Source organism: Vanellus vanellus (genome assembly GCF_965231255.1).
Source record: "Vanellus vanellus genome assembly, chromosome: 4".
NCBI classification, from domain to species: Eukaryota; Metazoa; Chordata; class Aves; order Charadriiformes; family Charadriidae; genus Vanellus; species Vanellus vanellus.
In genome coordinates, this window is record NC_138909.1 from 47,854,640 (window position 1) to 47,870,186 (window position 15,547).

At 36.7% G+C, this 15,547-nt stretch overlaps 1 protein-coding gene across 3 annotated transcripts in view; it reads left to right on the forward strand.

The window, feature by feature from the left end:
* CTNNA2 (catenin alpha 2) overlaps positions 1–15,547 on the forward strand; it is a gene marked incomplete at its 5' end in the record, with an annotated part of 461,863 nt that overhangs the window by 346,619 nt on the left and 99,697 nt on the right. For all 3 annotated transcript variants that reach the window (XM_082482395.1, XM_082482396.1, XM_082482397.1), the window contains one exon: positions 6,063–6,215. In XM_082482395.1, the coding sequence (XP_082338521.1) occupies positions 6,063–6,215 (153 nt within the window). The remainder of the gene's footprint in view (positions 1–6,062; positions 6,216–15,547) is intronic.

Consider the following 15,547-nt stretch of genomic DNA (forward strand, 5'->3'; position numbering starts at 1 on the left):
CGAACCCAAGAAAAGAAACCCAGGCTGTGATCTCACTGCACTAAGGGACTTTTTGGAAAGTATGGATGATAATTGCTAGCATCAAATATCAATCATCTCTGTCCATGGGGCAGCATCAGTTTGTGACTTTAAGTGACTCTTGGAAAGGATGATGAGAAATCCATTTTTGCAGAACGCAATCAATTTTTAATCTTGTTTCAGCCTTTGTCTGGAACCCCAACAGATAGGGCTCCCAAAGACATCTGTCATCAGCTTTCATTGGGGCTAAATCTCTAGGTCTTACAGAAGCTGATGATAATATTTAGTATGCCAGACAGTTCGTGCAGCTGGGGTAGGTGGGAATGCAACTGTGACACATGTAGCACTTACTCTGTTAACCCTTTAAAGCATATTGGAGCTAACTGGTTTTAGGTTAACTTACTACACTTGCTTATCATAGTAAAGATAACACCATGAAGGGTTTTTGTAGACAACTTCCTTCCCATTTGTGACCAAATAGCTATTTAACCTCCTCAAAACAGTTATGTCACAAATTTTTCTATTTACTGTATTTATAAAAAAACCCATAAAGCTCCCAAACCACTCGATTTAAATATCATTTCAACAGAGCCTGAGACAATACAGAAAAATACACGATGTATTGTGGTTCTCTGTTTAATCTGTGGATTTTGAGTCCATGATTTCTGTGCTTCATTACCGTCCTCTTTGTCATGCCTCTCTCCTCTTTTTCATCAGACCCCCTAGGCTCGCAGTCTTGGTGACACTTCTGACACTTTACAGTCCTCGTTTTTTTCCTCTGCTGGAGTAACCTCCTACAATCTTTCTCTTCTTCTTTGTTCCTGTGTGCTGTTCTGTTCTGCAGCTTCATCCTTCCATATTCTCCTTGTCACAGCTCTACCCTCCCAGGTCATACAGAATGCAAAAGTTAATCACCGTCTTCTTAATCACTTCTGGATTACTATGACTTCACTGACTGTTCAGTCCCCACCTGTATTTCTCTCCTTCTGTTTTTCCAATAGTTTTTTGATGGTAATCTCTATGCTGTCCTCTACCTCTTAAATAACTGTATCATTCTTTATTGTTAGGAATAATAAATGTTTGGTACTATCCTAGCACTCCATCCTGCATTAGGATTTTATTGTTCTATCCAGACATGAAATAAGACAGGGTTCTTGCCCTGACAATACTCATATATTTGGGAGGTACTTGGACATCTGTCCCCCAACCTTATACATTTTTCTCTGCTTTTATATAACTGCCCTAAAGTTGTTAGCAAGCCCAAGGATTGCTCTTGCCAAAAAATATTTCTTGAAAAGGCAATATAAAAATTTGAAGTCACAAAAATTGATAAAACGCCTCCCTCCTCCACCCCCACCCCCCCCACCCCCCAAAAAATAAGAGAGAGAAAAAGAGATCAATGGGGATCCTTTGTAGTGACCTATGACTAGGAGGAACTTTTTTTGTGCATGTCTTACTCTTTCAAATTTCTGATCAAAACATCACTTCGTGTCGCTTTCCATTAGTAAATTCATCCCCAGTCTCTCTCTGACTAGGGAAGTTTCTCTTTAGAGAGAAGAAAGCTCATGCCCAGAAAAATATAAGAAGTATGATCAGTCTTTGTAACAGCGTTTCTTCCTGAGTTTTTATGTTGGGCTCAAATCTTAAATATTTTTATGTAGTGTATTCCATAAATCTGTAGTTTGGGTGTCCAAGTGTGATACATGCTTTAAATGTTAATCTTTTTGCTGTTTAATCTATCAAGACATAATTTGTGGCATTAGCGTCCATGTCCTCCGTTCTACCACTTTTTTTGGTCACATTTTCAGGGGTTTGTAGAGTGCAGAATTGACTGACACTTTCTCTTTAGCACTGTACTGCAGTAGCTTTTAATGGTCAATGTCCTATTCTCCAGAACTCAATTTCACAGTATATTGGAAGAGACGCACTTTAACTGCAGTGGAGAACGCTTTATTTTAATCTCTTTCAATTAAATTAATACTTGTTTGGGAGTGCTCTGAAGCTGCAAACTTGCAAACTGGAGTTGGGTTCAGCTTGTAATGCATGTGCAATACAAAATGGTGAATAAGGTACTCCTCGGTAAACTTTTGTTACAGATAGCTTTATACTGCCAGTCTTTATAAAGTTTAACAATCTGTTAGAGTCATTAATCTCCTGCTGTGACTTTACCTTCCAGTGTCAGAATTAGACATTTAATTCTCTACTAGACTGTAAGTAGCACTGAGACATTTTGGTTCTAAAATTGTTATATTGCCATAGAAAACATCATTTCAGTGGGCAGTTTAACCTCTTTGAGCTCAATTATAGCTGTGAATTCACAATGATAGAACAGCCCTAAATAGTGCTTAGAACAGTAGGACATGATGCTATCAAAACCAGCAACTGACTCTGCACCATAAACTGACTAAATTGACTGAACTGGAAAGAAATAAAATCTGCCTTGCGGTACACCATTCATACTTTTAAAAATACTTGCAGGTCTTGATGTTTTCCTCTTATATCTTTGTGCTGGTCTGGCAAACTAGTAAGTTAATTAATGAACTTTGCTGCATGACAAAATGAATTAAGCGAAGGCTTTATTTAATGTGCTTTCTGCTCTAACAAATGGAGTTTCATGTAGTGGAAACTACCCACACTTTGAAGTCACCTCTAACTTAAAAATTCAGTGGAGGAAAAAAAAAAACCCTAAAGCATTGTCTTATGAGTAATAGTTTGTGTCATAATATTTACATCAGCATGCAGGATAAATTAAGGCATTGCAAAGACATTTGTTAATGTACGTACGAGCACAAGATCTCATGCTGTTTTTAGAATAAAACGTGACGTGTTTTTGCCGCGTGTTTTATGACCATTTCAATTCAAGTCACAGACTTCTCCCATTCCCTTCTGAACTGATGTTGGTTGAATGAAACAGTAAAATCTCTGGATGCATAAGCTGTCACTTTGGCTGGACTTTGCAGTATGCAGAGGGACATACAAGATTAGTTTTCCAGTAGTTATTTACCTTGATGAATAGCCCTAATTGGATCAAGTAGACTGGCAATGCTGAGCTAATACTTTCAAATGTCTTGTCTTGCGCAATTAATATTACCTTGTCATGTATCCATTTCAGCTATTGGATGAATGTCTTATGATCATATTCCTGTCACATCTAACAAATGGTTTTGTCAAGTCATTCTTTATAGCCTGTGGTGATGGATAGCAAAATTTGTGGTTTCCTGCGTATATAAAAACTGTTAACTATACCTTTCAACTTCAATGCAAGGGCATCCTAAAACTCACATAACCGATTTCTAACGAAATTATGATGCATGTTTACATGACGGGTCAGAAATATGTTGCTGACATCTATGATTAACACAGCATAGGAAAATAGAATTTGTTAATTCATATTTATCAAACCTGTGACAGTCTTTCAGGTTTTTCTCAGCTGCTGCAACTCTGAACTACAGAAGGCAATATACAGTTACCATTAGAAACAAGATCCATTTTATTCATCTGTATTCAGATATAACGGTACTGTATATTTACAGTGGTAAACCCCAGATTGCTGGTTAGCTGATGCTCTTGCTGTCCTTTTTATGGATTTCTAGTATGTGGTTGTAGACTGAAGGTATTAAATTCCCATGAAAATAAGCTGCGTACTTAAACATCCTGAGACTTTTTACAGTTCCATGGGGCATATTGTTTAAATTGGATCTATAACACCACATTAACCTTGATTAAAAATTGAATTGCTTGTTCATTGAACACAACACTTTGAAACAGATACCTCCTTATGGAACGGTATAAACAGAAAAACATCGGTGTTCATTTAACATTTAAAGTAGTTTTTTTCGGTGCTGTGGACAGTAGGTTTTATCAATAAGGGCATTGAACTTGAGCAAGTGGATATTTATTTTTTTTTAGGATTTTTCCTGAGAACGAGGTGGAAACCACATGGGATTTTAAAAACATTTGAGAGTTCCTTTGGAAATGCTACTATATGGCATATTATGGTCCCGCGGACTTCAAAAAGTCTAACTGTAGGTACAAAAGTGAGACATCTAACTTGGGAGCAGAGCTTCTCAGCAAGTGTTGGGAGATGGACATCTGCAGAGGGTGATTAAGCAAAAGTGAGAAGAACTCTCTCTGGTGGTCTCTCTCCCTTAATGCCAGCTATACATGAAACCCTTCATTTAGTAGGGAAGGTTTGATAGTTGTAGTCTTTGGAAAACCATCATCCATATAATGCAGAGTGCTATGCTGGTGCACTGTTCTCTGACACTTAACATCTTAGTGTATTTTCTTTTTCTTGTTTGTTTTGCAATGCTTTGCTATATTTGGAGCAATATTAGTGGTTATCTTTGTATTGAGATGGTACCTATGAAAACTATTCACGGATCAGGGTCTCGTTGTATAAGATGCAGTACAAACAGACCCAAAGGATGGTCTGAAAGGGCTTTCAATATAAGAATAAAATAAGAGTCAGCAAGTGGATATCGGCAGATTGATGAGAGGAAGAAAAGAAAGAGTACAAGGTAACAATGTGATATGTAGTAGCAACCACACACCAGCTTCCTAACTGTTGGCAGGTCTCGGATATATTCTTCTTCTCTTTTTTTTGTCTTCCCCCCACCCCACCCCTCACCCTGGTTTGTATGTATTACTGTGTTAGCTGTTCTGAGTACCTTTAATCATTTTGGAAGTGGAAAAATACTTTCCAGGTAGAATATGAGTAAAATTAATTTTTAAGGGTTATTAAGAATTGCTGTTCTTAATATATTAGCTGCTTTAGTTGTAATAGGAAATAAAAGGAATACCTCATGCAAAAAAAAAAAAAAATATGCCATTTTGCTTTGCTTGTTTTTACTACACCACTCAGGGATTGAATGAAAATATTCAAAGTTAGCTTTCTCCTTATTCAAATAGAGCTGAGAATTGCTGCTGTCAAATAGCAAATGCATCTTGGATCATGTATTTACAGTGCCTAACAATATATCAGTTTTCAGTATGATTGGGTGTTTTGATGACACCTTATCTGTCCAGACTGTGAAATAGAGAAAATTACTTTTCCTGATGTTTCATCTAACTAGAAATGCATAATTTTGAGGATACTAATGGCTAGCCAGTCCTCCAGGCTAAATAGCTCCCAGCATGTGTTTGAGTCCACAATTTTTCATTCTTAACAACCAAAAAGCTGGAGAAAACATGCTAAAAATATTTCTAATCCATACTCTTATAGAACAATTAAGCTTCCAGGAAGGATTACTTAAGATTTCAGCCACCTTTCTGGCTGTCTTTCAAATGTTATGAAGTTTGACGTTAATTAGTGGTTATTGGCAAGGTAGAGAAGAAGTTAGTGACATCATTCTTACAGTAATATTGTTTCAAACAGATATTTTTATGAAATAACAGGTGTTTAATCATAAGTAACTTGTAGGGTGTGTGGGGTTTTTTCCTTTGGAATAAATTGCAATATGTTTTCTCATCCACCTGGAAAATGCTTCAAAAGGTTTTCTGTTTATACCTCTTGGAGGTATTTGAAAGAGAGTATGAAGCACGAGGTATGCACTAAACTAAATACTCATTATTGCATAGAAGACTATTCAGTGCAGGAATTAGAGAAGGCTTAGAAATATTCAGACTAATATTTTTAATGGTTGCTTGAAGTTAAGCTCCTTAATCCATATTTGGCTTTTAAGTGAGCTGAACTGTTTTTTAAAGTAGTGTGCAGCTTTCAATTCTCATCAATTTGCAATGTATTATGTGGGTAATCACCATCGTCCTATATAGATCCATTCAGTTCGGTCGGATTAGAGGTGTGAGTCATCACGAATCTCAGGAGGGTTTTGCAGAGCTAGGCCCTTAAGTGTTTGATATTTGTATGCTTGCTGCGAATATATGACTTGGAAGAAAGAAAGAAAAAAAAAAAAAAGCCCAAACTCCAACAGTGCTATGAGATGTGACACATCAATGCTTAAATACAAGTAGCCAGTGACTACAGTGGGAATGTATATTGATAATTCTCCTTTTATTTACTGGTCTGCTTTCTTTTGTCACAGCTGCGGAAGGCAGTAATGGATCATATATCAGATTCGTTCCTGGAGACCAATGTCCCATTACTGGTTCTCATTGAGGCTGCAAAAAGTGGTAATGAGAAAGAAGTGAAGGAGTATGCTCAGGTCTTCCGTGAACATGCCAACAAGTTAGTTGAGGTAAGTGACCTTATTGACACAGCTAGATTTCCATCTTGACTCTCTAGGAGAGGTAAGAAAAATTATATACTGGCTGAAACGTTAGAGGTAGCATTTCTGTAATAGAGGTTTCGGGAGTTTTGCTGAACTTGATCCTGGTGATTGCACAGCAAGTGACTGGATCGCTGGCGGAGAGGAGCGTGTGCTGTACTTCGGAGTTCATGACAGAAATTGAGCATGTTAAAAATGGTATTGTCGGTATTTTGTTAAAAGTCACGAGCAACAAGTAGTTTTCATTTCAGCTTTACTAACAGTATGATAGATTTTAATTTCTATTAAGTCAAAAGACAAACAGTTGCTTCACAATACTATATCTGGTGCTGGCCAAAGGCTTCTCTAGACTTAAGAGCTCGTCATACTGAACTAAAATAGGGAAAAGGACATATAGAGAAGGCATAGGCTTAAGACCGTATTTACTCTTGAAAGGTCTGTATTACGAATATATATATAGTATCTTCTCTTTCTGAAGAGACCCACTGCGTAAAGTCAAATGACAATTTCAGGTTTCCAGGGACAGTATTGAAATAGCTGTATTTTATCATGAGGAGTATAAAACATTGATTGAAACCTGGATGCTCATTGAATGGACTTTTAATAAAATAATGATAATGTTCATGTCCGTTTGGCCTTTAACAGATCAAGAGCAATGAAAAATGGCTTGTATTTCTTGAAGACAAATATAACTCAGTGATTTCCTTGATATTATTATGTGGCGTTGTTGACTTCTCTGTACTAGCATTATTTTGAAGAATACGTAGCCCCTCAGGGTCTGGGAGTCAGGTGTTTGCTATAGTACTTTGTAGGCACCTAAAGGTAGGTCCCAGAGTTTAAAAGTTCTGGCTGGATTCTGTACAGTGCTGAATACAGTAAGGTTTATTGCCATTATCTGCAAGAGGAGCACAGGACTGTCGGCAGCTTTCAGTCCTGACTCCTCTGAATTACGCAAAGATTTGTTACTGCCGCCTGGTGACTGGACCTGTGACAATGAAAAAGGAAATAGCTAGCAGGTATATATACAGAGGAAAAAAAACAAACACAAAACTTGTCCACGATATTCATAGTTATATTGTAGTGGCAGTCAGAGCTGTCGCTTTATACATAATATCCAACGAACATATGTGGTTAGTATTATAGCAGTCCCCTCCTCCACAGATTTGCAACAAAGTGTTGCAATTATAGGTCTCATAGCATTATTAAAAAGTTAAAAATAACCAAGCAGATCTTTTTTTAAAAGTCAATAAGTGGTAGTGACAGAAAAGGAAGAAAAATACTTCTTAAAAACTAAACCTACAAAAAAAAAAACTACAACACACTCCCCAGCCCTCACACCATCCCCCCCCCCCCCCCCCCAAAAAAAAAACAAACACAACAACAACAACAAAAAAAAAAACACAAACCAAGGAAACCTACCTTTAACTGGAAGAAACCCAACAAGAGAGTAGTTATAGCTATCTAGCTTTGGGTTTACAAGCCTAACTTGTATGTTAGACTAAACTAGAGTTTGGTTACTGATTTTAAACATTATGTAGTCACCTTTAGGTACCACACCAGTAAAACAATGATGATATTAACAATAGATGTCCTGGCCCTAAGACCTGATATTTTATTCATTTAGGTTGTTCCAGACTATTAGAAGCAGATCCTTAATTGATTCTTATATGTCTCTGACATCTGTTACTAGCCTGTGGGTCCATCCTTACTCTTTTCCAAGGATGGGCTTTTTTAGGTGGATCTTAGTTTTTTATTTGTAAGCATTTTTTCTATTTGGGGTAGTAAAGTATCTTGAAGAAATAATTTTTAGTGCAAGTGCAATTTTGAAACCCAGGTTTCAGATTCATCAAACTGCACAAGAAATACGTGGAATATATGTACATCCCTTGTACACTAGATTTACACTTAAAATAGTTTCATCGTTTTTACTTGACAATGCACAATAGTATCTCAGCAGATGGACTTCTATGGTTTTGTTGGTCAAGTATTTTGCAAATAGTAAAATGTGGTTTAAAGATGAGACATAATCAAGTGACTATGGAATGTAAGATCTTTCCCCAGGCATAGGGCCAGAATTGCTTACTAATATATGCAGACACAGTTCCACTGAAGTATGTGGAGTTGCACTTGCTTATGTTAGAGGAATGTGGCACTCTAAATCCAATACTGTGAAAACTCTATACTATTAATCATTAAATTAAAATCAGAACCTGAATTTCTTGGTTGTCTTACCAAGGTCAATAGAAAGTCTATCAAAAGGTCAGGGAAAATAACCCGTGTTTTAATACTTCTTTATATAAAAGCTACATTTTACCGTTCTGAGGGAAAAAAAATGCATTTCTTGATATTTGATGAATAAAAATGGAAAAAATTTCTTTGCATAGTCAATACATTTTCAAATCATATTTCAGCAGTCATCTCTCGGTCTTTCTGCCTTCTGAAACTGAAGTTAGAAAAGTGATGGTGCCTTTCCAGGTCATGATCTTTACCTCATGAATTTCTTTAATTTAAAAAAAAAAAAAAATCTCTAATGATTGAAAGACAGAAAATACCTGAGTTGTATTGCCAGCTTCAAATGTGACCTTGGTAAGTCATTTAACTTCTGTGTCCAGGCACCTTCATTTGTAGCATAAGGTTAATGACACATAATTCTAATACCTACCACACAAATGCACTTGACTGATAAATCAGCTCAGATCTGGTCAATGCTTCTTTCAAAGCACTATATAGCAGCTAATGAATTATTTTTTATTATTCTGTTTAGTAAAGCTTCCTTGGTTTAACTGGTAGTCCTCTGGACTGTTTCTTGCAAAATTAAATTATTAAATCAACTGGTTTTCCTGGGAGATGAAATCCAGTAAACTCTTTAAGAGCTGTGATAGCAAGCTGTGTAGTTGCTTTCAACAGGAAACATCAATATGTTTGAAGTTTAATTAAGAACTGTGAAAATTCAGATTATAGGGCCTTCTAGTTAAATTAGTGGATTGGATCAGCCTTTCCATCCTCACAAGGATGGAGAAAAGTCCAAGGGAGTTCTATTAAAGATTTAAGTTCGGGGGGGTGGGTTAATATTTAAGAACTTCACCATTTGGTGATCAGTGAACACTTACAAGAGTTAAATTCAGTTCCATTATTCTTCCTTGAAACTTATTTCCAAGAAAATTGGAATGAAGGACATTTTTGTTCTTTAGCGTGAACTGATGCAGCACCAAATTTGAAACAGTTAAAAATAATCTTTTGAAAAGACAGTGCCTTACCAATTTTGCATGAATTAATTTTTATGAAGAATTTTGTGGAGCCTACATGTGTCTATCAGTTTCATCTCATACAAACTTAAAGATGAACACCGCTATTGGAAGAACTGTGTTAGGTAGTGGTTTATGGTGATTAAAATTTGATATAGTGCAAGCAAATCAATAGTATCACAAGGTTGGATAAGAATTTGTAGCAGATGGAACCTAACAGCAACATTTCTGTTTCTGTTTTATAGTCTCTTTGTCCATTAGGCTTGCAGGAGTCCTTATTAACTTTCTCCTGACCATGTAATTGCCACTTTGAAGAGGATACTGAGGTTACCTTTGGGAGTTTAGGCATTTGTTTTTTCCTTCTACAATGTCAAGGGAAAAAAAACAGTTTGTGTTTGAACTTATAAGTTACGATGCAGGCTACCCTTCATTTTCCAAGAACTATATTATTTCTAGTTACCTAATTCAGACTGATTGTATGTTTTCCCATCATAAATGGCCTTGCACACTGAAGACAGGAGGGGAAAAAACCACTGCTAGCCTGCACAGCACATAAAACAAGCAATTGGACCTGCTCAGTGACCCCTGCTTACTTGATTTAGTAATAAGAGCAGAGGGGAAAAAGTGTGAAAGAAAATTTTACTATGGTGGTCAACAGTGAATTTAGTCTACATTTATATCAGCGGTAACAGAACTAATATCCAAGCCGGTATTTTTTTCATTCCGGAAACCTCTCGGAAAAGCACAGAGTGTTTGGTCCCTAAGAAACACAAAGGGAGGCTTTCTCTTAGGAAGTGAAGATCTGTGTAAGTCTGCAATGGACTTGAGATTGATGGAGCTCTGGCAGCTTAGTGTGGCACTCTAGCTCACCTTCAGGAGGTACTAGTGATCTTTGTAAGGAATATATAGCAATGTTTTCTTTGTGCTTTTTTTAAATAGGGTGTAGGTTCATGAACTGATTTGGATTTTCATATAAGGTAGACAAAACCCACAGTAACAAGCTTAAAAGGGAAAATATTTGGCTTGTTTATTTCTGCAACTTTAATTCAAGGAACAAAGAGCGTACCCGCTGATGTATTTCACAAATACTGTCCATACTTGAAATTGTCTATTCTTTTTTATTCAAGTGCACATCACTGCATTATCAGAGTATACAACTAGCTGTTTGCTTCTGATAATGAAGAAAAAGTGTCAATATTCTTTCATAGTTTCTATGTCCAACTTGCATCATGAAAAATGTACGCATCCCTGGGTTTCCTCTTACAGACTGATGAGCTTTTATTGTATTTTTCTTTTAGTTGACATTAAGCTAGATAAGAAATAATATTTAGAAGATAGTAATCCTTGGTTCTAATCCAGGAGTGTTGAGGAGGTCATAGATTAGTTTAATTCAAGCCCTTCAAGTTGAGAGTTTTTTGTTTGAAATTAAAGCTACCTCTGTGTCCTAGTGTTTCATCTGCTCGTTTTAGATTTAATTTCCATCTCGGGCCTTTCTTCCCTGCATGGGCAACAGATGTTCTTAATTCCTAGTGAACATTGAGGATATTGACGATAGCTAAAACCACGAGTCCAGTCATCTGCAATGAGAGCATGAATTGCCTGAACTCTGTGCATTTATTTCTTCCAAATCCCTGCTGCAGCCAGATCTAGTTAGTCCATCTCTTCACCTTGGACGTGTATATGTCTTTGAGGCAAAGTGAACTCAAAGTCTTTCAGGATAAAACTTTCTGGTAATGCTATGCCATTGTGAACTCTTTACACTGGCTTTTTTTACTTGCGTAAGCCACTGGATATTGGTAGTCCACCAGGACCTATGCCAGTTTCGTCTTCTGGTTTCTAGATTAACACTGAAATGAAATCAAATTGCCTTATAGGAACAGTGAGGCACAGAAGTAACTGCTGCTTTGTGACTTTTTGAGCCTCTTGTGTACCTGTACCTGAAGAAGATAGGTTATTAAAGGAGTTAAATAATCAAAGTCTACATTTTCAAGATTGATTTAATCCCAAAGCCATCTTTGCCTTCAGGCAATATGGATCCAGCTCTGAGGCTTACAAAGTCTGAGGCTTACAAAGTAGGAGGAAGCAGTTGTAGAACCTGCCTGTGATCTGCAGGCTTCATTGTTAACATGGAAACATGAGTGAAATTAAACAATTAGCAATGAGAACTTGGCTACAGCAGATACTGAAGGCCCTTCGCTAGTCCCTTAGCAGGTTTCTGATGAAACCCAGCAATCTGGGGTGGCTGTAAAGGGAGGAAGTTTCTTATCTGATGGCTTCTTGTTGTGGTTTAAGCTGCGAAAATTAAATTACTGAAAAAAAAACTGGTTCTGTTCTACCTCAAACCAGGATACTTCTTTGGCTTTATAGTCCAGTTTCCAAAATTTCTTCCCACTACTAAACACCCTGGCAAACAAACATGCCAGATTCTGTGAGACTATTAGCATTATCTTGAGTGATCGTTTTCTATTCATTTGTTGCTTTCCTTTATTCTTAGGTTGCTAAGCTTCTCTACCTCATAGCAACACCAAAAGGGGTGAAGAATAATTTTATTTGTTCACACATCCTTCTGTAATGTGCATAATAAGCAAATGCTACATAAAGTTAGCATCTGTGGGTAATGATGGTTCTTTTCTTCCTTCACGGAAGGAAAAAATTAATTAAAAAAAATAAAAGAAAAAAGGCAAGTGGTGAATTGCTGCAGAATCTCCATGTCAACTTGAATGCATTTCTGGCTTTGGGACTGTAGACATAACACCAGTGCTGTGCTGGTTCTGTTATCTGATTTCCTATAAGTCGTCATTTATTTTTCATTAGCAAATGACTGTATTATATGTTTTTACTCACTGGAAAAAAGATGCTGGATAATTTTCTACAAAAGAAAGTGTACTTTGGCTGTTTCTTCACTTTTTTGCTGTAATTCTTTAACATATTTTTTTTGCATACTATGTTAATTATTTTAATGGAAATATCTGGTTTTCTCCTTGCAGAAAAATTTATTCTTAGTAATTTTCCAATATTTTCCAGTTAGCTCATTTTTTAAAAAGATAATTAAATTTTAACCATCCTTATTTACTGCCTCTGTAAAAGAGTTGAAGTCGAATTACTCCCTTTTTAATCACTTAGTGATTTTTTAAAAATATTCTTCTGGTGAATAATACCTGCTTCGTTAGGGACTCACTTCTCTAGTCTGATCACACTACTGTGCTATGTGATTCATGGGGTAAATTTTTCCGAAATAAAATGACTCCTACAAACTCTAGTGTGTGTACTATCTCATACAATCCAATTACATAGCTGTCTGTGTGGTTTAAAACTTGTTAATAACACAATCAAGAGCTCTTGGCTGCATTTAAATTAATTGATTACATAAATTATGGGTTTAACTCCTCCTAAACAGTTGTTTGAATTTGTAACCTTAGTATACTAAGATGCCATATAACATCTAGGCTGGAAATCATCCCTTAAATCTTCCATAGGAAGGACTGCTTTGAAGAGAGTGAATATGTAAACCAGTTAGTGGAAGGGGCCCTCTGGAACCGAAATGTCCTTTTACTTTGAACTTAAACACTTCTGATAGACGTGATTTTTTTATTTACAGACGTGTCATCTCTTCCATCAGGAAAGAAATGAATGTGGAAGTGCCTTAGACAGATACAAGCCTTCCTCAATTAATCCCTCAACAATAAGAGAAGTATAACTAGTTGTCATCAGAGGCATTGCTCTCAAATTGTCAGGATGAATCTGTGACACCTGTGTGGTTACATAGTGTAAAATTTCCAGCTGAATGACTGCTGAGCCCACTCTGTTTAGCAGCTAGAAATCAATACTGGCAGGCATGTGGTTTACCTACCTTCAGTTTCTTTCAGGTTTCAGGGTGGGGTTTTTTTGGTTCTTTTCACTAGGCAGCAAATATGAAAGCCTCTTCACTTAGCAAATGAAATTTATTACAGCACTTTACAATGACCAACCTCTTAGTTTTTTGGCAACATGGAAGAAAGCAATCTCTTACCCCCAAAAATGGATTATGATTGGGAGTGGGAAGTTCATCAACTGCTATTAACCTGTGAGAGGTTAAAAGAAGATGCTAACTGCCTGTCCTTCTGATAGTCATATGACTTGACTTCCTTTATTCAGGTGTCAGCAGGGCATCGCTAATGAGAATACCCTTTCCTCTCCCGTTGACTGTTCTTTCTAGCAACTGGAAGAAGGATTTGTTAGAGCAGGTAGGACTACATAGTTGGAGCTAAAAGAGCCAAAGATTAATTTGAGCAAACCTACCTCTTTGGACTAGTGTGGTTAGGATACATCCATGCCACAGCTGGCTTCTACCAGCTTCCTTGTCTTCCAAACTCTTTGAGATGTAGTAAGGGCACTGGATAGGTTTTCAAGATGAGCCCAGAGCAAGGCTCTCGTTATTGTTGACTTCAAGACTTGTGTTTTTAATATTCAGAATGGCTTTTACCCATCAACTTTTTAATGTCTTCATTTTGTTTGGCTATCCTCGATGAGTTGTTAATGCAGGCATCTTTTCTATTTCCAGTTGCCAGGTGTGGGGATCTGAAGGGAATATGTGCTTTTGAAGATAGGTAGAATGAGATACTTGGCACGTTAGTTATTCAAAGGTGATATTTTCTATACAGACCCACCTAACTACCCCTATTCTTTATTTTTACTCTCATATGCTAGTTTATAAAGTGTTTTAATTGTGCGTCTGGTAACAAGCCCTAATCGTAACTGATGCTTTTCACGGTGTTTCTTTAAAAACTGTACTTCAATCTATGGCCTAGAAACCGTATGTTTGGATTAATTTTTGCTACTCAGACATTTTGTTACTATGTAAAATGTTTAGCATCTTAGCCTTTGTTCTGTGGTATACTAGCATGGTTATATTTCAATCAGTGAATATTAAGAACATATGCGTCTTAGGTTTCACTGTAAGAAAGAAAAGTTTAATCGAATGACCTGTCATGGAGCATGAAATTTAAGAGAAATAAGGGGAATGGTGGGGAATAAAAGAAAGGATGAAATACAAGAAGCTATGCTGGTGTTCCAAACTCACGACAAAGTAGGAAATAAAACAGCTTGTATTACTATAGAGAAAGGGAATTTGTCATCCATGATTGACCTATTTGCTGCACGCAGGACAGAGATAGAGGGACTTGAACTATTTAAGAGAAGCCAAAACACTCAGTACAAACAGTAAGTACTTTTGAGGAGACTGAAAAGAACATTCACAATAAAATAATGAGTCAGAAATAAAGGATAGCATTCAGACGTGCTCACAAAATCAGCAGAATATGTGCAAGGAAAAGCCATTTCAAAGACTTGAGGACAGAATGGCATGGTTAATGATAGAGTTTTGAGCTGATGTAAAAGAAGAAATTGTAATCAAGAAATCTCATGATTTTGAACACAAGTCTCATCAGCTTTGATTTTAAAAAAGATAGCAGTTGAGATATATATGGCAACATTTCAAATATAGATCCTTGAGCAATAAAGTTTATTGATCTAGAATAAAGTATGAAAATGCAAAAATCATTGTCTCCAAATATGAGTATCATAGGTACACTAGAGTTGTACAGGAGTGTCTGTGTTGCTTTAGCTTATGCAGTATGTGGGTCATCGTGTATTCTATCCTGTTTCTTTTTTTCCTTTTATCCCGTTAGCTAGGTTCTAACAAGTGTAGTGGTTATGATGCTGCACCCGTCATAGGTATAATTTACTGCTTCTAGTACCGTGTCAACACTGTATCTGTTTAGTTGGTAGTGCGTGAATGTCAAAATAACCCTTACTGCCTAAATGTTCTCCATTGGTGATGCTGTCTGTGTTGGCTTTTCAAAGTTCAGAGGGCTACACTGGGAAATTCAAAACAAACTGTTTAGTGGCACCCACATCCATTTCCCTTGGTATATTTACAGTGCCCTGGTATATCTATTATTTAGGAAGACCAAAACTCCTCCATCCCAAATTTTGATTAGAAACCTTTCACTGATTCCAAATCCATAATCAGTTATGCTGAGTAACTTCAACAGTGAATTCCTCTCGGTACAAAAATTT